At 59.1% G+C, this 24,922-nt stretch overlaps 1 protein-coding gene across 2 annotated transcripts in view; it reads right to left on the bottom strand.

Moving 5' to 3' along the window:
* Nucleotides 1-3,046: 3,046 nt before the first annotated feature.
* The window catches only part of Rasa3 (RAS p21 protein activator 3), a 74,991-nt gene continuing 53,115 nt past the window's right edge, over nucleotides 3,047-24,922 (bottom strand). Inside the window, exons 9-24 of one of the 2 annotated variants that reach the window (XM_046454791.2) lie at nucleotides 24,311-24,415; nucleotides 23,504-23,660; nucleotides 22,949-23,097; nucleotides 22,121-22,235; nucleotides 21,420-21,494; nucleotides 20,623-20,746; nucleotides 18,922-19,028; nucleotides 18,120-18,197; nucleotides 16,998-17,075; nucleotides 16,243-16,316; nucleotides 13,671-13,777; nucleotides 13,081-13,163; nucleotides 9,429-9,637; nucleotides 8,339-8,442; nucleotides 5,724-5,907; nucleotides 3,047-4,354 (exon numbers count right to left, since the gene is read on the bottom strand). In XM_046454791.2, coding sequence (XP_046310747.1) covers nucleotides 4,279-4,354; nucleotides 5,724-5,907; nucleotides 8,339-8,442; nucleotides 9,429-9,637; nucleotides 13,081-13,163; nucleotides 13,671-13,777; nucleotides 16,243-16,316; nucleotides 16,998-17,075; nucleotides 18,120-18,197; nucleotides 18,922-19,028; nucleotides 20,623-20,746; nucleotides 21,420-21,494; nucleotides 22,121-22,235; nucleotides 22,949-23,097; nucleotides 23,504-23,660; nucleotides 24,311-24,415 — 1,825 coding nt within the window. In that variant the 3' untranslated portion in view covers nucleotides 3,047-4,278. Of the gene's footprint in view, nucleotides 4,355-5,723; nucleotides 5,908-8,338; nucleotides 8,443-9,428; nucleotides 9,638-13,080; nucleotides 13,164-13,670; nucleotides 13,778-16,242; nucleotides 16,317-16,993; nucleotides 17,076-18,119; nucleotides 18,198-18,921; nucleotides 19,029-20,622; nucleotides 20,747-21,419; nucleotides 21,495-22,120; nucleotides 22,236-22,948; nucleotides 23,098-23,503; nucleotides 23,661-24,310; nucleotides 24,416-24,922 lie in introns of those variants that run through there. The other variant, XR_006854030.2, reaches the window with a different exon arrangement.

Here is a 24,922-nt window from a genome sequence, read left to right as displayed (position 1 = left end):
TCTGCCCGTGGCCTGCACAGCCTCACACTGAGGCCATTGCTGCCCCTCTCCCTACTCTCCTACTCCAGGGAGTAGCCAGAATGGGGGGGGGGGTTGCCGTGGAGCTGCTGTGACATCACTGCAGGTCAGGGGTCAAGGGTCAGCAGGCCCAGCCCAGAGCAGCCCTCCCCGCCAGCTGGGGCTTGGAGCAGGGCTAGGCTGCCTGGGTTTCTCCTGCAGATGAGGGTAGGCGGTGGCCTGGGCCAAGCCTTCCACCAGGAACGTGGGGCCGAGTCAGACTCAGGAAAATGAAGGAGCGCCCAGGGCAAGGTCATAGGGTTCCTGCCCGGAGAGTGACGTGGAGGTGCTCTGCTGAGAGGAGGGCTTGGACAGCCTCTCTGTGGCAGACTGGAATTGTGCTCATGTGAAAACCAGCCTGCACAGGACAACAGCCGGTGGCTCCACCCGGATCGCACACCTTCAGCTCTGCAGACTGCGTCCCTGGCAGGGTCGGGGTCGGTCAGCGTCTCCGAGGCTGCTCCTGTCAACTCACAGATGCTGTCGTCTGTGTCTGCACGTGGCCATCCCTGTACGTCTCTGTCTTTTTTATTATTTTGTTTTACTTATTTATTTTTTGGTACTGGGGATTGAGCCCAGGGGCACTTAACTCTGAGCCACTCCCCCATCTCTTTTTTTAAAAAATATATTTTATTTAGAGATAGGGTCTGGCTGAGTTGCTTAGGGACTCACTAAGTTGCTGGGGCTGTTTTTGAACTTGTGATCCTCCTGCCTCAGCCTCTGGAGCCGCTGGGATCACAGACAAGCACCACCATTCTGGGCGACTGGGTGAGCTCTTCTCAGGGGAACCCAGCAGACTGGATGAGGTCTTCTCAGGGAACCCAGCAGACTGGATGAGGTCTTCTCAGGGGAACCCAGCAGACTGGGTGAGCTCTTCTCAGGGGAACCCAGCAGACTGGGTGAGGTCTTCTCAGGGGAACCCAGCAGACGGGATGAGGTCTTCTCAGGGGAACTCAGCAGACTGGGTGAGCTCTTCTCAGGGGAACCCAGCAGACGGGATGAGGTCTTCTTAGGGGAACCCAGCAGACTGGGTGAGGTCTTCTCAGGGGAACCCAGCAGACTGGATGAGGTCTTCTCAGGGGAACTCAGCAGACTGGGTGAGCTCTTCTCAGGGGAACCCAGCAGACTGGGTGAGGTCTTCTCAGGGGAACCCAGCAGACTGGGTGAGGTCTTCTCAGGGGAACCCAGCAGACGGGATGAGGTCTTCTCAGGGGAACCCAGCAGACTGGGTGAGGCTCATTGCAACACCTCATATTACCTCTTACCTCCGCAAAGGCCTGTTTCCACGTACAGCCTCACTCTGAGGTGCAGGGTGTGGGGTCTTCAGCATGTGACTTGGGGCACAGTTCAGCCCAGTGCAGCCCAACAGGAGATCCCTGCTCCTCTGCTGCAGCTGGCCACACAGAGCAGGGATAGGGAGGAAAGCTGCCCTGCCCCTGGAGGGCTGGGGGGGTGAGGCTGTGGACCCCACTGAGGCAGGTCCTGGGGAGGAGTGTGCATTCAGCACGCCTTGCTTGACACCGGGGGCCCAGAGGTGGGGCTGCTCCCCCGGGCGAAACAGAGAGCTCGGTGTCACGGTGCACAGTGGGGGAGCCGTGGGAAGGCCAGGGTCAGCTGGACCAGGTCTGTGTGGGAGCTGCTGTCCTCCAGAAACTGTGGCTGGGGCCTCATCGTCCCCTCGGGAGAAAGGGAGGTCAGAGGACCTTCCTCGCACTGCTGGTTTTTAAAGTGCCTTTGGCTCAAAATAACTCTTCTACCAAAGGAGCTTACTTTGAGGGGCTTGCTCTGCACCCTCAGGGGACCCGCTGATGCACCTGCCTCCTGACCACCAGCTTACCCAGCATGAGGCTCATGGGCACCTGGAGGGAGCAAGGGCGCCTCCACACACGGGTCCTCCTGGGGCAGCCTAGAGCCTCTTGCATCCCAGAGGGCACAGGCCACGGGCCCAAGGCTAGTGAGCAAGAGGATGAGCAGAATGACGGGTCTCCAAGGAGCCTCTGTACCCCTCATGGGAACACGGGGCCGTTAGGGCCCACTTTGTGGCCTTCTGGCCTTTTGGCCTTTCCATCTCCTTCCTCCAGGGCCAGCCTCCTACCTCCGTGTTCCTTCTCATCCTGACTCTGATTTCATACACCCCAGTGTGAACTGGGTCCTCAGGTCCTGGTGCTGCCCAGAGCTCAGCCCGGGATGCTCACCTTCCCTGCCCAACCCCGCCCTCCTGTGGATGGAGGAGGCTAACCAGGGACAATCCAGCCTCCGCCTTTGGGGCACAGTCCTTAGCCACTTGATGACTCCCAAGAAATGTCTGACTTGAGTCCCCAGAGGCAGACCCAAGACCTTCCTCCTGATGGAGCCAACTGAGGGGATTAGAAAGAGAGAGAGGGAAACCAAATGGAGAGAAGGAAGAAATAAAGAAATCAGAAGCAACTCAGCAAACTCTGTCTCTAAATAAAACACAAAACAGGGCTGGGGATGTGGCTCAGTGGTGGAGTGTCCCTGAGTTCAATCCCCAGCAAAAAGAAAAAAAAAGTAAAGAAAAACAAAATGGAGAAAAGATTAAAGAAATTAGAAACCACCTCAGCCATCCCTGGCCCCAGCCACGGGGCCTTTGCCTATACCGCCCTTTGACCCTCTCCTGGCCTCAGGGGGGGCAGCAGGACAGCAGACAGCAGCTCCCCCGTCCCGGGGTGCCATCCCTCCACCCCCAGGGCCACGGCTCAGCTCCAGGCACCTTCAGGCTGCACAGCTCCTGGTGCAGCCTGCCCTCCCCGCTCCTGGGGATTGTCTAAAGGCCCGGCAACACCTCTCCTGAAGGCACCGCGGGCCAAGTTCCCACCTAAAGCTCCACATGTCACCTGAATGTCGCCTGCCGGATGGATGCCACTGGTCATCAGACCCTCTCTTGTCACCTGCCACTCCCCACATGGTGCCCCTACCCAACGAGCGCAGTGACCAGTGGGCTCCTGTGGAAAACAGGCCAGTCCTCAGAAAGAATAAAACCTCTGTTTTAATCGGCCAGTAAAATACATTGCAAATTATTAGTATTTTATAAACAGAAACATTGTTACAAATCCCTGTTAAAAATCGCAGCCTGAGAGCATGTGTCCAGAGGTTTTTTACACTTTCCTCCACTACTTCTGTGACAAGAAATGATGTGACTACCTGTCCCTAGATGAAAAGCCTGGACAAGGAAGTCCACATGTGCCTCAGTGCTTCCCCAGGACCCCCTGCCACAGGCCAGGGGTGCTGGAGAGCAAGGGTCTGCAACACCAGTGTGCCATCAAGCTGAAGAGGTCTGCCCTCCTGCCCCAACCCTCCTGTCACAAGACAGCAGCTCTGGCCACGGCCATGCCCTTCTCCTCCTGGGCTCCTGAGACGGGGCGCAGCAGTCCCTGGGAGAACCTTCTGGCAGCTGGAGACACAGTTCCCGGCTATCTGCCTCTCAGAGCCCTCTTGAGCAGGTAAAGGTTTCAATGTTCTGAGTTACCTTACATCAAAGAGCTAATTAAAAACACTCCTTTAAAAACAATAAGAAAGACGGCTTGAAAAATGCACTTTTCAAAAATCTCCCCCCAACCTCCCCATGGGGTGGCAGGCAAGTGGACTGTGGTTCCCAACACCAACCCGTAGTAGGACGGCTGTGCTGGGACTGGACACTGACTCACAGTGGGACAGCTGTGCTGGGACTGGGGCTGGCCAGTCAGCCAGAGGAGACTGAATCTTGCCTCTCCCTGCCTGGACTCTGCAGAAGGGACCCAGGCCCCCAAAGCCCAGGCCCCTCAGGGATTCCAGCCACAAACAGACAGGGAGGCCCCTGTCACAGCCAGGGGGGCAGTAGGCTTGTAGGGATGGAGTGACACTGTTCACGTCTGGAGGGGTGCAGCAGAAGAGCCAGGGCCAGGCCAGAGGAGGGCCTGGATGACTACTGGGCAGTCCATGCTTCCTGACCATTCATCTGACCCCTGCACCTCCACAGGACAAAGGGAATGAGAAGACAATGACCCCACACTCCAGAGGCCAGTCAGACCACTCGGCACTGGCAGGTGAGGCAAGCAGGAGTTAAGAGTTCTGAGTGGAGACGTGTGGAGCCCTGGCAGCCAGGACTGGTCCTGTGGGAGCTGCTGGGCTGTGAAGGCTCCATCGGTTCTGCTTCCCTCTGCTGCTCGGGGGTGGGTGGCCTTGTGCAGCAGGTTGGTGCCACCCTAGAACACTGCACACACTTCAAATGGAATGGGTGGAGATCTCGGACTGTTGTCGGATGTAGTTCTGGAAACTCTTGTCTCCAATGGGGTGCTCCCTGGAAGACGGGGAGAGGATAAAGTTACACCCCAGCTGCTTCCAGGAACCGGCGAGGCAGAAGAGGCTCCCACCCCAGGCGCTCCCTGGAAGAGAGGCAGAGAAGAGGCTCCCTCCCTCCTCTGGGTGCTCCCCGGAAGATGAGGGTGAAGAGGCTCTGTACTCTGTGTGTCCCTGGAAGAAGTGGGGATAGGATGCTTCATGAACAGGAGGTCCCCACTCTGGGTGCTCCCTGGAAGAGGAGGGGGAGAGCAAGCTCCATTGCCCACTTCTGAGTGCTCCCTGGAAGGGGAGGAGGAGGCTTCTCCCCCTGGGTGCTCCCTGAAGGAGAGAGGTGCTGTGTGTCTGCGATATGCAGTGTGCACACACGTGCGCAGAATCCACACGCAAGGTGGTACATGCAGCACGCACACATGTTGGCGTGCAGTGTACCCCGGCTGCAGATCACATGTTGTAATGCATGAGGTTCACGTGTGTAGGCTGGACCTGTGTGCACACGGTGTGTGGTACACTATGGAGTGTGCGTTGTGAGCGTGGGGAAGGCGGGCTCTGTCCACCTGTGGCTGAAGGATGCCCGGTGCTGGGTAGTGGGTGTCTGGGGTGGGTCGCTGCCTGCTCTGGGTGCAACACCTCCCCTAGAACAGGCTTCTGCTTCCTGGGCTGCGGTCAGCCCCCTGGCTTTGGACTGCAAGGCTGCTGGCTTCTGACGTTAGGAGGGAGGCCTTCAGAAGGGGGTGTGGGCTCCCTGCCAGGTGTGTCCAAGACCTGCCTCAATGCTAGAGGCCCTAGAGGTGCTCGGGCTCTATCCAGCAGGACGTGGGGAGTGGTCACTCTCCCTGAGCCTCACTTGATCTTTCCCAGAACCCCGGCCTCTTCCCTGCATGGTCGGTGTTCCCTGCAGGCTCACCCACCCATTCTAGGCTGTGTGGTGGCTCTGTCATGCAGTCCCTTGGCACCTGCTGGATGGGCACAGTCAAGACGCCCACTCACCCCTGGCCATGGGCTCTTCTAGCCCTCGCCTCATTGAACTCAATCTCCCATGACCTCTGCTCTTGTGCAGAAGTGGGGGTGGAAGCCATGCTACCTGCCAGCCTTAGCTGGTGATGGGTCGAGTGTGGTCCACCTGACTCAGTCCTGAGCATCCGCATGCCCTACCCCCTCCCTCCTGGGACAAGAATGTGGCCACTCCAGAGCCAGCCTGTGCCAGTGACCTGGGAGATGGCAGAGGGCGTGTGAGGCAGAGGCAGATGGGGCCAGACACTGGCTGAGACAGGCTGGGAGACCCAGCCTCCTCCCCAGGTGGGCACCATCAGAGGTCTGGGGTGGACCTGGCCACACCCTGCCCACAGCCTCATCCCCGAGGCACTCACTGACTCCCGTATCTTGTCTTCTTGAACTTGTCCCTCCTGTACTGCGCGTGCTCCTGTTCCAGGGCCCCCACCCCTGCGATGACCTGCTTCAGTGTCTTGTAGGTCTCCTGGGGGTCGTCGATGAGGAACGTGGAGTACTCCTCCTGCTCGGGGCCGTCGTACACAGACTTGCTCCCACAGGCCTCTGTGGGGGCAGGGATGTCACTGCGGTGTCCCTGTGGCAACCACCCCTTTGTTGGGTGTCTGCTCGGGGCATGCACTTCCCACGGCAGTCCCCTCCAGGAAAGGCTGGCTATTGGCACGTGAGTGAGGGAGCAGCCTGAGTGTCCATCCTGCAGGCCCCTGGGCCCAGCATGTCTCGGCCCAGCCACCCTCTCCTCACAGGTCCAGCTTGCTAACTGCACAGTCGAGTGACAGGACGGCTGTGGAGGAAGGTGGCGGGCGCTAGAGGATATCCCTGCCCTCCTGGGAGGTGCTGGTGAGGATGCAGCAGCCAAGGCTGTTCCGCAAGGCCTGACTAGGCGGGAGGACCGAGCAGGATGCAGAGATGGCAGCGTCCCTGAGCCCAATCTGTCTCACTAGGACACAAAATAACAACTAAAACCACCTTCTGCCTGGACCCTGGACCTGGTGCCCTGTGAACAGTGTCCTTGAACTGATCAAGGTGAAATGGAGACCTGGTGACCAGGCCGTGCAGGAGACACTGGTTCCGTTTCACATGAGCAGCCTCCCCAAAACCCTAACAAGCAGGTACCTGTGTCACTGCACAGATGGACAGATGGCCTGCCCCCAGCATACCCGGCAAGCCTGCCATCCCCCACAGAGATGTTTCTACTCTCGCCACCATCATGACAAGCCATTCTGCACTGGCCAACATTCCCAGCCCAGCACTAGCCCTCAGGACAGAATGCCATGACCCTGCACTGAGTCTGCAGATGTGGGGCCACAGAGACCTAGCCACAGGAGCGTCCAGGAGGGGCCAGGGTCTGACCATGGCCTGTGGCCAAGGCCATGGCAACACAGCCCTCCAGCACCAAAGGCTAGGACTTGGGCAGAAAGGGACTTGTTACACCAACGGGCACAGGCCCCATGGTCATGTGTCTGGGGAGACAGTGTCTCACAGCCATCGGAGCTGCCCATCTAGAAGGCTGTCAAGAAGCACCACGTTCTCGGGCAGAGGCTTGGAGGATGCAGGGACTCCACGCCCTGTAAGGTGCATGTGGGCAGAGTGAGCTGAGAGTCTAGCTGCGTTGACAGCAATGAGCCCTTGCTATCAAGGCGGTTTGTTGGTTACTGGGAGGAAGGACGAGAGCATAATTGTTTCCATTTGTCTATCTGTCCATTTTTTATTCATCCATCCACTCACCTATCTATCCATGCATCATGCATTCATCCACCCACCTATCCATCCGTCCATCCATCTATATACCTGTCTGTTCCTCCCTCCTTCCTCCTTCCTCCCTCCCTCCCTCCTGTCTGGCCATCCATCCATCCATCCATCCATACACCTTTCCTTCTTTCCTCCCTTCCTTCCTCCCTCCATCCCTTCCTCCCTCCCTCCATCCCTTCCTCCCTCCCTCCATCCCTTCCTCCCTTCCTCCTGTCTGGCCATCCATCCATCCATCCATCCATCCATCCGTCTATCTATACACTTGTTCCTTCCTTCCTTCCTTCCTTCCTCTCTCCCTCCCTCCCATCTAGTCATCCTTCCTTCCATCCTTCCATCCTTCCATCCATCCATCCATCCAACAGGACAAGTACCCCCTTTGTGCCAAGTCCTGGGGTAAAAAGGATGTTTCCTTTGCTCTCAAAAGGCCCCAGATAACAACTAAAAGTGAACAGACCAGAGAGGGCTGCAGTTGAGTGATGGGGTGAACCAGGCTATGGGGCCGGGGGCTGGAGAAAGCTCCCAGGAGGAACAGACTCACAGGAAGGGCAGGCACTGGCTGGACTGAAGTAGGAGGGCACTCCAGGTAGAGGGGTAGAGGCCATGCACAGTGTGCAGCACTGTGGTGCAGGCAGGGCCAGGCCCTGCGCATGCCGTGCTTGCTGGGCACCATGCTGCCGTCTGGGTGTGCACAGGCATGTGAGCCAGTGTGAGCCTGGAGCCTGTTCTCACACGCGGGCGGGACATGATGCCCAGGACCCCGTGCATGGCCAGCCAAGGTGCAGTTGGCCTTCTGGGCTGGGTCAGGAAAGCAGGGAGGAAGCAAGACTAACGGGCTGGATTCCAGACTTTCTCCTATGCTTTGTTCTGTGGGCTGAGAGCTGTTTTGTGATCTACATGAGCGTATCTGAGTTCTCCCAGACCCCTCATGGAGAAGATACCCCTGCCTCCCTCCTTGGATCTGCCTGCCACTGAGGAACAGACCAGGTCCCACGCCACCTAATCTGTCCTGCCCAGACTGTTGAGCTTCTAGTTCTGTTAAGCTATTGAATGTCACAAACACATCTCTCTCTAGAGTGCTGGCTAGCCAGCAAACAGCTTCCCATCACCAGGGCTGTAGCCTGCCCACGGACGCCCCACGGACACCAGAGCTCTACCAGGCTGCCCTGCAGATGGCCCTGTGCCTGGGACAGCTCCCTGGCCCGACACGGGCAGGGGCTGTGGTCACCTTGCATCTTCTCCAGCTTGGCCATGTACAGGTTGAACAAGGAGTAGATGCGCTCCGTCTCGCGGTCCCCGTCAATGTCCAGCTGGATGTTTGCTGGGAGGCCACTGCCCAGATAGGGAAAGAATAAAAAGAAAAAAACATGACTTAGACAATGCTTTTACTCATATTACTTTTAAGAAAATCAAGTAAGAAAGAAATTGGAGAGAACATATTTAAAACCTTATCCTGACCTTGGTGACAGGGTGGCCCCCGGCTGGCTTAGGACATGTATAGAATGTGAGAGAGAACAGTCCAGCCTCCACAGCTGGGGCCTCTTGGGACCCATGGATCCAGACTGACCATGGACAGGGCAGAAATGACCTCGTGTAAGGCTTGGGCTGCCTCCCCAGAGGTTCACCTGCCCAGAGGACAGGTCAGCTTTCCTTTCCTCCCGGGAGGCATTGGGTTCCTGTCCTGTCCTGGGTGAGGACAGGAGAGAGGTCTTGGGGACTGACAGGTGTGGCCCTGGGTTCTGTATCTATCACCCTCCAAGGCTTGGGGGAGCAAATGGCCAGACGTGAAGGTTGTGTGACAAGCACACTTTGGGGGCTTGTCACATGAGGCTGTCATACTCCCCCTATGACAAGGCACAGAGAGCTAATCAGGGGCACTGCCGAGGGAGGCTGGGCACCCTGGCCACCTTCCCTTCTCTGATAGCCACAGGAGGCTCAGCTGCCATGACTGGCCTCAGTTTCCACGCAGAGGTGCTGGTGGAGAGTCTGGGTGGGGCTCTGAGCAGGAGATGGAGCACTTCCAGGCCCTCGGGAGAAATGGGACGCCTCGGCTTCAAGCCCTCCTTTCCCTGCCTACCACTTCCCCAAGGTCAGCTCTGCCCCAGCAGGGGCTTGGGAGGAACCTCCCTGGCCTGGAGCTCCCTGCAGGTACACAGCCTCCCAGAGGCCCATGCCCAGGTGCTCCATCAGTGGGGACTGAGGTCTGCCTGGCTGGGCCCCCTGGCTGAACTGGCCCCCTGGACAGCACACCAGCCAGGCGACTGTGCTTGGCTGAGTGGGGGTGGTGGGTGCCGGGTGCTGCGGGGGCCCAGACCTACCCAGTGCAGGGGGTGCAGCCGGCAGCAGTGTCGGAGGAGGCCCTGCAGCACAGCCAGTGGCCGTTCAGGTAGGCAGACGGGTGGAAGACGGTGAGGCGAGCCTGGTTGCACTGGCTGACCTTGGTGAGGATGTCGATCCAGTCCTTGGCCTCCACGCAGTTGCTGGCCTGGATGTACAGCGCACGCTCCGGCTGGATGACCTGGAACATCTGAGGACACAGTGTGGGCTCAGGAGGGCTACTACGAGAGCCACAGGCATTCAGACACCATCAATGGCTTGAAATGGGACACTTGGCTGGATGGGCCCCCAGGGGCCAGGGCTGATGCAAACCTGGGTGGGCCCAGGGCCTGCCTGCAGCTCTGCCACAGGATGGGGCTGTGGGGACAGAAGAGGCAGAGCTGGGGAGGCCACTGCAACTTGGCCACCAGGGTGAGCCTCGCCAGGCACACTCTGCCTGCAGCCTCAGAAGCCTCAGCTGGAATCCCCCACCCACCTGCTTTCTCTCCTGGGACTGCAGGGCTGGCCACCCGTGTCACGAAGCCCTTCCTGTCCACCTTGCTGGCACATGAAGCCCTGCCTCGGGGCCTGGCAAGCTGTTCTCGCCCTCTGGTACCCTGGTGCCCACCTGACCACAGGGGACTGCTCCACTCAGGGGCTTCTTCCTCATGAGGCTTCTCAGGGCCACCGCCTTTGCCTCTCTCTCCACCAACATTACTAAGTGCCAGCAACTGTCCTGGGTCCCAGGGACATGCTACTTGCAGCCAGGGGGAAGGATGAAAGCAAACAGCAAGTCAGGGCCAGGGCCTAACAGGTCAGGAGAGACTGAGCAGTCCTCTGGCTGAGCTCTGGAGCAGGCCAAGTTAACGGCAGAGCAGGGAAAGGGTCAATGAGGTGGAGCGCAGAAGGCGGGGGGACAGATGGCTTCCCAGGCAGAAGACAGTGGGAACAGAGGTCCTGGAGCCAGAGGGGTCAGGTGACCCCAGAAGCACAGGCCAAGCTGCACCCAGATGGTGCCTGGAGAGGTGGGCAGACCAGAGCTTGGCAGGACTCAGGTGGCTATCCAAGGTGATAGCCCCTCTGGGCTTAGGGAGTTCTGGCTCCATATTCCTGGGTGAATAGCTGGGGCCTCACTAGGAGATGGGAACACCCCTGTGCCCCCGCCCCCGTGTGTGTAAACCCCACCTCTGCCTGAGTGTGCTCATGGCTCTGATCCCCATGGACAGCAACCTGACCATCATTTTGGGCTGGGCACTCACAGGGGCCAGAAAGCCAAGCTGATGGACCACTAGAAAACAAGCTGCCTCTAGGCATGTAAAACATCAGGCCCGAGTCACCGAGCAGGGCAGGGAAGGTCTGAGAGCAGGCGACAGCGGGGAAGGAGCAGGGTGGCCACTGTGAATACGATGGGGATGTGCTGGCCTGGCCAGAGTGAGATTTCTGGTGTGGGCAACTGCCATGTGGTTCTGAAGAGAATTGTTTTTAGGAAGCATACACTGAAGTACTCGTGCAGTTCAGGAAAGATGCAGCCATCACACAGAGAGGAGCGAGGACACCAAGGATGACCAAGCACACAGGGTAAAGTGAAGCCAGATCAAGGGTGCCTGGGACCCCTCGTTCTGTCCTTGTGCACCCTTCTCTAAGTTCAAAATTACACCAGAGCCAAAGAAGGTTTGAGAGGAAATCCCAAGAGGCTCAGGACCTATTCCTGGCATCCTTTAAGGGGTCTTTCTTCCAAGTAAAATCAACTTTCCTCCTCCAAGTTGTTGTCGTGGTATTTTGGTCACAACAATGAAAAGGTTAGTAGCACTGAAGTTGGCACTGAGAGGTGAAGTGTGATGGCACCTCACCACGTGGTTCAGGAGCCTTGGAACTGATTTGCAGGAGGAGTTTGGAAAGTTTGGAGATGTAGGCTGGAGAAGTAGAGTTTGTTTAATGGGAGATTCTGGTGGAGTTTAGAAGACCAGGATGCCAATAGGAATGTGGACAGCAAAGACTGCTCCTGAGGTTTCGAGGGGGAATGAGGGCTGAGCCCTTCAATTTGTATTCTGACAAAGAATAGCCTACATTTTGCTCAAGTCCTGAGGCTTTCTGCAAGGCCGAGTACAAGAGGTGGGGAACTAATTAATCTGGCAATGGAAATTTCAAGGCAGCAGAGCATTCAGGCTATGGCATGGGCATTGCTGGCTGCTTTTAACCAGATTCACAGTGAGAAATAGAAAGAAAGAGCAGAACCGAAAGATCTGAAAAGCTTGAAATTTGGGCAGAAAAATATGTGCACAACTGGGGCCAAGGAAGGAGTGATTACTTAAGAAATCAGTGACACTAAAAGGTGTTGTAACCTGGCACGTGGATGATAAGAGAGAGATGATTTGAGGGCATCTCAGCAAGACCCCACCCCTCACAGGCTCAGACTTTCATCTGAGATGGTGCCTCAGTACCAGCTCATATAGGTCTGCCTGGGAGCTGTCTCCCCAGGACATTGCCTCCGAGTTCAGCTGCCCAGGTACTCAGAAGCCACTGCAGCCAGGGTCTAAGGGTCTCTGCCCCTGCTCAAGCCCCGGGAGGCCTTGGCATCGCCGAGGGGTCTGGTTCTGCAGGCACACAGAATGCAAGAGTCCTGGAGCAACAGAGGCTTCCCTCAGATTCCAAAGGCAGGTCTGGGAGGCGGCAGGCGGCAGGCCTGGAGTCCCTGCAGGCAGCCCTGGAGGGCCATGTGTGGCACCACGGGAGTAAACCTGCAGCTTCAGCTGAGACCTGGGATGAAGAGATTCCAGGAGCATGGAACATCGCCGTGGAAAGCTCAGACACGGAGCAGAGCCAGCCAGGAGTGGCCACGGGGACCACAGCTAGCAAGGCCACCAGGCAGGGCTGCCCCAGCCAAGTCCTCAGCATTGAATCTGTGCCCTGCTGGGTGTCGGTCTTGCTTCAGCCTGAGCCTTCCTTTCTGTGTCCCTGATTTCTCTTTTGGAATGGGAATGATTGCCCTGCACCATTATGTAAGTTTTTGGTTTTTAAAAATTTTTCAGGGCTCAGAGCTGTTTGCCTTGTGTCTAAGAGAAGACTTTGGACTTGGGCTTTTGAGCAATGATGGAACTGGTGAGACTATGTGGACCCTTGGAAATGGACGTGGCCTGTGGGGACCAGGGGTGGAATGTCGTGGTTTGGATCTTAAGTGCTCCCCAAGTCCAGGTGCAGAAGGCTCAGACTCTAGCTGACGGTGGAGCCTCAGGGAGGGAAGTGAGGTCACTGGGGACACGCCCTCGAGGAGGCTGTTGGGATCTGACCCCTTCCTGGTCGGCGCTGCCTCCAGCTGCCACGAGGCAGCTGCCTGCTCCACCACAGACGCCCTGCTGTGTCACTCTGCTTCACCACAGGGCCAAAGCCACAAGGCCAGGTGACATAGAAACTGTGAGGCTAAATAGGGCTTTCCTGCCTCTAGGTTGATCATCTCAGGTGTCTGTCACAGTTATGGAAAGCTGACTAACACAGGCAAGGCCCCTTGGCCTCTGGAACTGGCCCGAGAAGCACCTGGCCAAGCTCAGCCCCCGGCTCCCCTCAGGTTCTTCCCTGGGCCTGGTGAGCACAGGAGAAGGGAGATCCAGGCCTGGAGCCAGGTCGTGGGACGCACCTGGGGGAGAGGGCTGCACTCACGTTTTTCATCCGGAAGGACTCTTCCTCCAGCCTCTCCACGGCCAGGATGTTCTCGATAGGGATGCTGCAGAGGGGCTGGTCTCCTGTGGCAGAGAGGGCATGAGTGCTGTGCCTGGCCTTGAAGTGGTGGTGCCCTCCTCGCTAGCCAGATAGTTGAGGACCCCAGAGGCCACAGGCATGCAGGGAGGAGCCAGGTGCTTCTCAGGACCTTGATAAGCTCTCAGGCATGCCTCCAGCCCAGGGCCACATCTTTAGGAGAGGAAGTCATTTGCTAGAACTTCCTAAGGTGAGCTGCTCAGACCCAGGAGAAACCAGCCCCACGGCCTGGGGGGGGATGCGGAGAGGGACATCAAGTACAGCCAGGAGGCCTCCCCCACAGGTGGACCCTGCGCTCTGGTGGGTGGGAGTGGAATTCCTGCAGAGGAGTCTTCCCCACCTTTGCCAGGGGCTACAGGACAAGGACATGTGCTTGGGGACAAAGCTGTCTGCCAGGCTTCCCCACAGAGTAGTCCTCGCCCAGCAGGACCTGGAGAAGGCTCGGAGCCCTCCGAGCAGAGTGGGAAACCCATAGGGGGGGCCACTCTTGTTACCTTTGCTCTTCTGGTAGGTGAACTCGTGGTTGGTTAGGCGAAACCACCTCTTCTTGAAGTTCTTCATTCCAAAGCGTTTTCTCCCCTGCGCCCTCTTGATCATGAACCTGTCACAAAGGCACTTAGTGGTCACTGAGTGTCAGGCCCCCTTGTCATGCCACAGTGCGCAGGCAGACCGGTGCACAGTGCTGCTCTCCTCTACTTCCGTCAACAGGTTAGAAGGGGGGGTACGTGCCTCTGCCTTGAGCACCCCAACCTGCAAGGCCACACAGGGCTTCCTCAGACCCCAGCACCAGCCCCCACCCATCCAGCACTCACTGACCGGCTTCCTATAGCCTGGCCTTCTGCAGGAAGTGCAGCAGGGGTCACAGGGCCACACAGGCATGCTCTGGAGCCAGATCTGGGGGAGGGGGGCACGACCAGCCTGGGGGTGGTGGGGAGCACACTACTTGCTGTGGTGCCTGCTGTGTGGGGAAGCCCATGGCCTTCCTGTGTCCAGGCAACCTCGTTCGGGCTGCTTCTGTCGGACCTCGGCCTCCCCCACCCAACACCACTCTTGGCGGCCCCTGGAGCCTCATGGGAGTGAGGGATTCCTGACCACAGCCAGCAGCCAACAGGAAGAGAAGGAAATACCCATCGGTGGATGGAGGGCAGAGGCAGAAAAGAGCAGAGCTGCAGATGGCCAGGCCCCTGGACCAGGAGATATGTGTTCTGTTGGAGGAATGTGGAGCTGTGACTACCCTGAGGAGCGGAGCTGGGGATGCTGGGCGCCAGCAAGGCCTCACAGTGTGGGCCAGAGACCTGGGCACAGGTGCACTTGTGGGAGCCAGGGCGCTCCTGGCAACAGTCTGGAGGGAGCTAAGGGCAGGACCTTCTGCCATGATCTGGGCAGAAACTGAGGCCAACTGGGTCCACAGCCAGCAACACAGCATGCTGCTGTCCTCCCACGACTGGGGAAGCCAGGAGGGCAGCTGAGACCCCAAGGGGCCCCATGCAGCCTCCACACACACTGATCAGCTGGGCACCACTGTCCTTAAAGGTCAGAAAATGCTTCTAAGAGATCCTCAGTCACGGGACAGATGAGCCGTGGGTAGAAGGTCTTACAAACATGCTGCTACAGGATTTTGTGGGAACACTATTTTCTGAGGGCCATGCATACATGGGGTTTATGCAAATTCTGTGCACATACATTCCTAGAAACCTCTAGCTGATTGGGCACAGAGGAGCAGGTGCATGCAGCCGGAGGGTGTTGGCAGTTCTCTGGAGAAAGGGTCTGTGAGGGTCACTCACTCAAGCTTTGGTCCAGATACCTCATTCACGAGTGACCATTTCTAACCACAACCATGCACCCGTGGAACAGGGGAGGTGGGAGCCAACTGCAAACAGGGTGTGCCACCCCACGTGAGCACAGTTGGTTCAACACTAAGCCCCTGGAGCTGGCTCATGGCTCTGCATCTCGGCAGGTGACAACACGAGGAGGGTCACGAAGAGCAGGAGTACAGGCATACCTCGGCATGGAGTGAACCTCAGTGAGCAGGGTTATCACCCTGAGTCTACAGTGTGCACAAGCACAGGACAAAATGCCCACCCAGAGCAAGATGACAGACACCCACCCCCAAGATGACACTGCAGGTGACAATCAGTTGGGGAGCAGAAGGTGGCAGCTTAATTGGGGGTAGAAGCCTAAGGGTCTTAGTGGACCGAAACCTCAGTGAGTTGTGTGCTGCAGCCACTGAAGAGCTGGAGGAACTTGGCTGTGCTGCAGAGGCCCAGGGAAGGGTCACAACCCCTGCACCAGGAGGTCACTCTAGAATCGCCACACTCCACATACAGTGTGCCAGCCAGGAAGGATCACAGAAGGCTGTGCTGCCTTGGGCTGCAGGCTTGCTCAGTGTGCACTGTGTGAAGCCACCTGTGCTACCATGGACACGTGGCTGCTTTAAAAGAGAAACAGCGACAGGGCCATGGTCCGGGCCAGCTCCTGGGCCTGGGGGCACGGTGAAGCTGAGAGCCTCAGAGTTGCAGCTGAAACGGGGGCCAGCCCAGCAGGCTTTGCAGGAACTGGGTGCATCTGCCCAAGTTCGTGCCAATGAGGGGCAGAGGTGTTGTGCCGCCCCTGGAGCCCCAGACCCCCGGGTGAGGCCAAGGTAGGAAAGGCCCATGCTGAGGTAGAACCTCGAGGGGTCACAGCACTTCCACCTCCAGGACCCCCAAGATACCGCAGGGAATCCTGGCTGAGGCCCTTGGGACCGAGTGCCCATCTCATTTCCTGTGACCCTGGTTTCCTGACAGAAGACCCCTCAGAAGCAAGAGTGGACACTCTGCGAAGCCCACAGAGAAGAGGCCCTGAGCAACCACAGTGGGCTGCGCCTCCCCAGAGGAGCCTGGTAGGGAAAGGATGAGGAGGCGGGACCCCACCCCGCCCCAGGCCAGTGGCTAGGAAAGGTCCAGGTTGAGCCTAACTTGCAAGCCATTGTCCACATGGGCCAGACCCGAGCTCTGGGGCCTCAAGTCAAGGACAGGCAGCTGTGCAGCCCCCCCACCTTCCTCCCAGGTGCGACGGAGGCCTTACCCTTCCCTGAGCAGGATGGGCTGCTCGACACTCTTGGGGTCCCTTCTCCCAGAGGATGAAATCAAATCCAAGAACTAAAGCAGGGGAGGAAACCAGGCCATGAGAAGGGCAGCCCGTCGAATCCGACTCCCCGACAGCGACGGCGGCAAGATGCCGCTCCTCCCTCACTCCCTGTCAAGGCTGCGGAAGAGAGCAGGAGGGTCCCGAGGCCTGTGGGAGTCCCCAGGCAGCAGCCCTGCCCCGACCCTGCCAGGCCTGTCCACGGGGAGCCAGGCACTGGAAAGCTCTGCACCCTCCAGGCGCCCAAGACACACGGCAGAGGCAGCCGGCCTGGCCCCGCCCTTCTTCCTGGCCACGAGTGGTCCCACCTGGGGACCGGGTTTGGCACTGACTCCCGCCCCATCCGAGGGCCTCTCAGCTCCCTCCCAGCAACAGGCTGCTCTGAGCTCCAACCCCTTCTGCCCTCTGATTTGCGAGGGTGGGGATGGCCAAGCTACAGGGTGCAGGGCACTCTCCACAGTGTCCTCGACATAGCTGGGACAGAGGCACCAGGGACTGTGGCCATGATGGCACAGGACTGTGCTGCAGGTATGGACGTCGGCCAACAATCGGCTCAAGGGTGGCTGCAGGGGACCCAGGTGGCCCTGGACCTGCCCCACAGTGGACAGCCGGCAGGGCATGATCCGCCTGCAGGCCTGCAGGCCACCACGTGTGAAGTCCCCGAGTGCGGGCTCCCTGCACACATGTGTACCTACGTTCTTCACCGCATCTGCGTACTTCTGCTCGTTGAAGAGCTCGTAGAAGGTCGCCATGTAAGCCTCCTTGAAACTGCCCTGAAATGAAGCCGGGCGCCAGGTGATGCCGGGGTCTTGGTGGGTGGCCCAGATCTGACTCAGGTGCCTGTGGCCAGCCCAGGTGGTGCTCGAGAGGACCAGTGTCTGCTCTGGCTGAAGTCCTGGATCAGGCTCCTGGAGCTGTGAACGGCCCCCAGGTGCTCCAGTGCCTCAGGGAGCAGGCCCCTGCTGTCTCGGGCTGCCCAGCCCAGGGGCCGAGTCACAGCCTGGGGACCCAGGGAGACCTCTCTGGCCACCACTCGGGGTTTGGTGCAGATCAGTGCACTTCCTGTGGGGTCCCCTGGGGTAGGGATGTACACAGGAGGTGTGAAGACCTTGGAGTTCCCACCACCTGGGTGTGGAGGGAAGAGCCACTGCCTCTGGGCCTCCACAGAAGCTTCCTCGTCTTCAGGGATCCCACCTGAGGCCCTGGAGGTCAGGGAGGGAGCTCCTACAGACCCCCATTCACCTGGCCATGGACAGTTCATATACCCAGTCAGGACTTGGCATCCAGCTCTGGCCCTAGAGCCTGCTTTTCAAGCTGTGAGTCAAGAGGCCTGCTTGCATGGAATTAGGATGGCAGTCCAGGGGTAGAAGACCCTGAGGGACAGGGACCCTCTAGCACAGCACCTGCCTGAGGGAGTGATGATGACAGAAAGTGCAGGCTGTCACCAGGACTGTGGCTGGGCTCTGCTCCTCCTGCCAAGGACGCCCCCACCCACAGGTGCACCCACGTAGCATCCCGGGGGCTCACGGTTGAGGTGACCTTCCCAGCTCTGCCACTAGGGGACCAGGAGCAAAGTTGAGGTGGGACAATCAGTTAGGAGGCCTGGCTACCTTCCCAGGAGACTGAGAGAAGTCAGAGGAACTAGGCCCCCGGCACTGCGGGCCTCCCCCGAGGGCAGAGACACGGGAGGCACTGGAAGGCTGGGGTGTTTCCCACTCCGTGTCCCTGGGGTTCGCTCCTGAGTGTGGACCGCTTCATCTACACTTTCTAAAGAGAGAAACAAAGCAGAGCTCCTGGACGGGTGGAAAGAGACTCACAGACTTGGACTTGGACAAGCTGCCGAGAGTCTGGATGGTCTTTGAGATAAGTGTCAGGGTTCTTGACGTCTGTGGGTCCTGTCGGAGGCAGAGAAGAGAAACCTGGCCTTGTTCCAGTTTTAGGACACGCTGTGATCGATCCCAGAGTTACACAGAGGACAAAATGGGTGGCATTGTCCAAAAGCTGCCATGGCCTAAGCAGGCACTGGGGTGACCTGGATAATTCCTGGTCTCGGGCTCCAGAAGGTCCCAGTCACCTGGGATGCTGTCTCACCCCAGATGGCCTGCATTTCAGCTGGGTGCTGGACCCTGGCACCGTGAACAGAGAAGGGCTCCCTCCTCCAGCCCTCCCACCTGGTAAGCAGAGGCGCCAGGGCCACTCTGCACAGGCAGAGGGATGCTGGCTTCAATCAAAGGGAAGCAGAAAGGGCCACCACGCAAAGTCTCTCCAGCCTCTCCCCCGGGCACCCTCAACTGTCACCTCAGCACCAGAGAGGGCCTGCCACATGGCACAATCCACAATGTTTGACACAAAGAGATGCATGAATGTGCACAGAATTGGAAGCACACCAAGGTATTCACAGGGCATGTGGTGACAGCCAAGGCCCCCGTCACAACACCCAACTGTTGATCCCTCCAGCAACACAGAGAAGTTGGGGCAGAAAGTTTGCTGAATGTCTCTGTGGACAGAGAAGAGACAGCCCTCCCACTTTCACACCTTCTCCCCTGCTGACGTGTGGGCAGGCTCAGGGGACTGGCCAGACTAGGGGAGGACAGGTTAGCTCACGGGCTGACCTCTTACCGTGTGATGAGGTGTCAGCTGGAAGAGGTTGGGGGAGAGGATGGCAGGAGCAAAGAACCTCAGGAAAATGAAGCTGCTCACGGCTGTGTACCGCACGTCCAGGTCATCTGGGGACAGAGGACGCCACTTCAGTGGGGTGCCACAACACAGCCACCCAAAGATTCCTATCATCCCGCCCCTCCTAGGGCCTCGTGCCTGGCCCCAGTCTTGTCTGTCTTACGGTCACCACGGCACCATCTGGAGTCATAACCCTGACCCACCAGCCTCGGGGTCTCACTGGTGGTTGGCTCTCAGCTGGGGTGGGAGGACAGTCCTGTTCAGTATTCTCACTTCCCATTTGTTCTTGGGGAATGCTTCCTTGACCCTCCGAGAGTGGGGATGGTGTCCTCTGGGGCTGGGAGGACACACTCACCAGGATCAGAATCCTCAGAAAGTGAGACCTGGAAGCGGCTCAGATATGAGCTGTGACCTCAGTGGAACCTCCTATCCTGCCATGCTCATGGGAGGTCTGGGAAGAGTGGTAACATGGCGGTGCAGGGAGATTGTGCAGGGCGGGAGTGGTGGGGGATTGAGGGGTCCGTGCAGGAGGGGACAAGGGGTACAGGAAGGTGTGTGCAGGGAGGGAGGTGGGGGATTGAGGGGTCCGTGCAGGAGGGGACAAGGGGTACAGGGAGATTGTGCAGGGAGGGAGGTGGGGGATTGAGGGGTCCGTGCAGGAGGGGACAAGGGGTACAGGAAGGTGTGTGCAGGGAGGGAGGTGGGGGATTGAGGGGTCCGTGCAGGAGGGGACAAGGGGTACAGGAAGGTGTGTGCAGGGCGGGAGGTGGGGGATTGAGGGGTCTGTGCAGGAGGGGACAAGGGGTACAGGAAGGTGTGTGCAGGGAGGGAGGTGGGGGATTGAGGGGTCCGTGCAGGAGGGGACAAGGGGTACAGGAAGGTGTGTGCAGGGCGGGAGGTGGGGGATTGAGGGGTCTGTGCAGGAGGGGACAAGGGGTACAGGGAGGTGTGTACAGGGCGGAAGTGGTGGGCTTGAAGAGACCGTGCAGGAGGGGACAAGGGTGCAGGGAGCTGTGAGGAGGGCCGGGAGGTGGGGACGTGAGAAGTCCATGCAGGAGGGACCAATGGTGCGTGGAGGTGTGTGCAGGGTAGGGAGGTGGGGACTTGAGGGGTCCGTGCAGCAGGGGACCAGGGGTGCAGAGGCGTGTGCAGGTCGTAGTGAGGGCTTGTGGGGCCTCGGGTGTAGGAGGGAATGCTCCTCATTCCCCAGGAGCCAGCGTGACGAAGACGTGTTTTATCTGATGATTGTTTTCTGATCCTGGATTGGTCCCAGGTGAACCTCACCTCTGAGTCAAGTCCCCAGAACTTTTTAGGTTCTATTTTGAGAGAGGGTCCTACTAAGTTGCTTAGGTCCTCCCTCAGGTGCTGAGGTTCTGACCCTGTCATTCTCCCACCTTAGCCGAAGCCACTGGGATTACAGGTAGGTGCCAGCAGGCCTGGTGAGGAAGTGGTTTTGAAAGGTGCCGAGATCACCAGCAAACCTCCTTGTCTAGTCCCCAAAGTGCTGCAGGTGCTTGGTGAGGGAAAGGGCCACCAGGGGCATGTGTTAAAAGGCAGCCCCGTGGGAAGGCAGGTCAGCCAGGGGATGGAGGCCCCTCACGCCCACTGGGGACACTGGCAGCTGGAGGGGCCTACAGGGCTCACCTTGGAAGCGCTTGGCGGCAGCCTCTCTCAGGGAGAAGAAGATGTCACACATGACGGTGGGGCAGCTCACCCCTGACTTGGTGATGACAGTGAAGACTCGGTCCACATAATGCCGCAGGCTCTCCTGCAGGGGACACAGTGTTAGGCATTGCTCCCTGAGGCCACAGGGAGTGCCCGAGCCAGGCGGGGAGGGACTGGCTCAGAGTGGCCATACAGCAGATAAACTTCTGTTTAAAAAGTCTGCCCTTTAAAATTCGCTGTGAACAGCTGCCAGAATCAGTGGAGAGATCACACCCGGCAGCCACACGGAATCCGTCTCTCCTCCCCTGTGGGTGTGGCACCCAGCACCAGGACGTGCCTCTAAAAGCGAGAATCTACACTCTGGCTTAAAGGTTGACCCAAGTGGCGCCTCACTGCACTGAAGTCAGGGGAGGGGATTAACAGGCTGTGAAGTGCTGGCCTCCATTTCTGCTGTTCTGGAAAATGGGGCAGAGCACTGGGAGCAGCTTGAGGTGTCCAGTTTGGGCACCTGTGTTTGTCACAGAGGGGGACAGGCAGGGCTTGCTGAGTGGGCCCTGGCCCTCCAGGCAGCTTAGGGGAGAGGAGTTGGGGTGACAAGTTTCCACAGGCTGGTGCTTTCCCACAGGCTCATGGCCACGGTCAGGACCTAGGGCCAGGGAAGAGCTTCTATGCCCAGCTAGCGTCCCTGCCCTGCCCGGAACAGTGTCCCAGAGGCCCCAGGCCGAAGCCCCCACCAGGAGGCTTTGGAAGAGTCCTGGGACAGAGCGGCCCCTCACCCTGTTGCTCTCGAGGTTTTCGCCATCCCTCAGCTTCACGGGGTCTATCTCACAGCACCTGTGGCTCTGGCATATCTGGAAGGACATGAAGAAGAGGGCACTGCCCGAGGCCAGGCAGAGCACTCGGGCCTGGACTGCAGGGCCACAAGGAGCACACCCAGCCCCCTAGCCAGGAGGCAGGGGCAGCCCTCAGTTGAGGCCACGCCAGGAGTCTTCCAGACAGATCCACATCTGTTCAGAGATGTTTGAGAAGGTTGTGACTTAAAGCACTGCCACGATTCCGCCCACAGACCAAGGCAGAGCACTGTCTGAGGTCCCTAGATTTGAAACCTATTCTGAGGTCAGAGTGTCCCGGCAGGACGTGCAGCAGGGGCCAGAGGAGAGACACAGAGGGACACAGAGGTGCTGGGGCAGCCACGAGGGGTCAGGCAAGTGAATGGCCAGTGCCTGGACAGGGACTGCCACAGCTGCAGTGCTCAGGGGACGCAGGGACCCACAGAATGTGGGAAAGGTGGGTCCTGGGAAAAGTCAGGTCTTCTTACGAGTCCTGCTCTCTAACAGAATACGGGGTTTTAAAGTGTTTTTCTCTTTGAGAAAGCAATGAAGACTTTGGAACATGCAGAGTACCCTCTTCACGAAGCCAAGGACATGAACCACCTGGGCTGCTGGGTGCTGGCTCTGGTGGGGCACCCTGGCCTCACCTCCTCTATGGTGGGCTTCAGGGTGACATGCAGGTAGTGCATGCCCGCCAGCTTCATGGTCTCGTCTATGCACTTGGATGCCAACGAGTTTCCTCGGAAGATGGTGTTGGGATCCCTGGAAAACAGGGGGGCGGGGGTGATTGTCATCTCCTGGAGGCAGAAGGAGCGGGACCCATCCCTAGGCATCAGTCATCGAGAGTGGACAGGAGCGCTCCAGGGTCTGCTGTGAAGTGACAGGGTCTCCCATGCTGCCCCATGCTGCCCTTGGTCAGCTCGGAGCTGGCCTCCGCCCTGTGAAGTGTTCTCAGAGAATCCAGGCGTCTCTGCTTCAAAGCCTCAGGTGCTTCATGAGGCCAGGGGAGACAAAACTTAGTGGCCTGGACACTGGTCACCTGCAGTGTCACTCCCTAGTTCTCCATCAACAAGGCCTCCAGGCACGGTCCTGGGGAAGCAGCACATCCTCTAGCCCTAGACTCCAGAGGGAGCTCTCCCAGGGACCTGCAGCTCCCAGAGCAGGACGATTGTCCCCAGGAGAGCATCCTGTCCCTCCTTCCCAGATGCTCTCCTCAGTTCTCCCAGAGAAGTCAACACAGTGTGTGACCCTGAACTCTCCTGGCTCCTGGGGAGCCCTCAACCTCACGGCCCTCAAACCTGTGCTTGAACTGGTTCTGGACTGCTGCCGTAGGTAGGGGCTGGATGTGGGGTGGACAGAGGGCACTGGAGGGCCCTGGGGCAGGGGGCTGAGGTTGTAGGGTGGAACCATGGGACCAGAGGTCAGGTGCAGCGGACAGGACTGGGCAGGGCAGGGGGGGGGCACATGGCACTTACTGGGTCCTCTTCACCTCTGCGCTGGCGATGGCACTGATGAAGGGCACCACCCGGCCATAGTGCAGCAGGAGCCGCACCAGCGGGATGGCTGCCTCCTGCTTTTCTCTGCACACCTCGCCCAGGATGTGGGCCGCTGACGCAGACACAGGCTGTGCAGAGACCTTGTGAGTGGCGAGCTCCCCACCACACCAGCCCCTCATGGGCACCCCACTCCCAGGAGCAGTGCCTGAGGGCCCCAGACCCCCCACTCAGGGGAGGGTGGGTCAGCGCCTGAACAGCTCTTTGCCCACATCAAGACCCCCAGTGTGCACAGGCCTAGCTGTAATAGAGGGGTGGGGTCCCAGCCAGCGAGCAGCACTGGGGTCTGGGCAGACCAGACGCGGGTCACAGTCCTAGGTAGAAGGTCTGCACAGCAAGGCTCTGTGGCCACAGTGGCAGAGGGGCTGGGGTGGTAGGCCTGGGCTGGGCCTGGCGGGGTGGGAGGCAGGCGTGGGTGCTGGGGGGGACCCCACACCAGAGTTCTGCCCTGAGGCTGGAGAGCTGGCTGCCACACACCTCCACGTCCGCAGACTTCAGCAGTAAGTCCCGCAGGGGCCTGTAGTAGTCAGAAGAAAAGACGTGGTCCTCCGTGTAGACCACGTTCAGCCTCAGTGACCCCAGGTCGTCGGGCTTCAGGCTCTTGCTGCCATTGTCTCGAGGCTGGAGGAAGTACCTGGAGGGAGGCAGGTGCCGGTGAGGTGGAGTCCAGGAGCCCGGCCTCAGACATCCTGCGGAGCTCCAGGCCCTTCTGCGGGACACCTGAGGGCGTGGTCTCTTGGGGCACCCACAGGGCCACAGACAGAAGAGAGAGTCCCTAGGAGCAGGAGGGGAGAGAAGAGGGCAAGAAGGGGAGGCAGTGCACGTTCTGGAAGGAAGAGTGGGCGGGGAAGCTTTGTGGTCAGGCATCGCCCTGAAGATCAGCGCTGCCACACCAGCCACGCTGGAGCCCTTCCACGAGGTGGCGTGGCTTCGGTGTCAGAGGGAGGTTTGGCCTGTGCGGTGGCCACGTTGCTCTAGGGGCTTCTGAGGGGAACCCTTCCCTCGGTTCTATCCCGTCTGGTCACCTCTCTCCACCTAGACTTCCCTGGTCAGGCTGCTGGAGACCCGTAGGCTGCAGGTCCTATATGAAGGCCCTTGACCTTGGGTGGGCTTCAGTGGCCACCTTTGATGGGGCTGGGACCTGCTCTGCAGAAGCAGGGGGCCTAGCTCTAGCTGGCCATGTGGTGCTGGCCCTGCTTCTGTGGGACCCGCAGGCGGCCCCCTGGGCAGAGGGCGGCCTCAAGCACGGCTCGCCTGGCTGGCGCTGATGGTGCAGCCACCTACCATGCCTCATGGGGGCTGGACTGTCGCAGCACTTTGAGTGGGATCCTCAGTTCCCCCAGAAACTCGTCTCCAAACTTGAGGTTGCTGGCGTTCCAGAGGTCGACGCTGAGAGAGAGGAGTGGCACTCAGCCCTCACCTGAGCAGGGCAGCCCTGGGCAGAGCATGGTGGCTACCTCCCAGGGGAGCTGCGTAAAGGCCTCCAGTCCTGAAGCCATTCAGCAAAGACCCACACTGACCACAGCCAACCAGGGTGGCTGAGGGCAGAGGCCTGCTGCTCCAGGGCAGCTGGAATCAAAGGCCGGCACTTCCCGAGCCGGGGCCTGGGGGCAGCAGGCCCCAGGACTCAGCTTCTCCTGGCTGGTGGCAGAGGGCACCTGCGGGCATTGCTGCGTGCAGTGGAGCTGAGGCACTGCCCAGTCTGTGCCCAACCCAGGAAGGAGCAGCCCACAATGCTTTCACAGGCCTGGCCTGAGGTCAACCTGTGGGACCTGCCTGTGAGTGTGGAAGTGGCAGCCCAGGACCCTGAACTCAGATTCCACCTCTGCAGGCTGCCTACACCCCGCCCAGGGAGGGCTGTGGCCAGGTCTGCATGGAGCTGGCACTCAGACAAGG

This window comes from Marmota monax, unplaced genomic scaffold (assembly GCF_021218885.2).
Source record: "Marmota monax isolate L192 unplaced genomic scaffold, Marmota_monax_Labrador192_F-V1.1 WCK01_AAM20220418_F8-fsc00026, whole genome shotgun sequence".
Classification (NCBI taxonomy): Eukaryota; Metazoa; Chordata; class Mammalia; order Rodentia; family Sciuridae; genus Marmota; species Marmota monax.
Note: the sequence above shows the minus strand (reverse complement) of the source record. Positions and strands in the feature narration are given on the sequence as shown.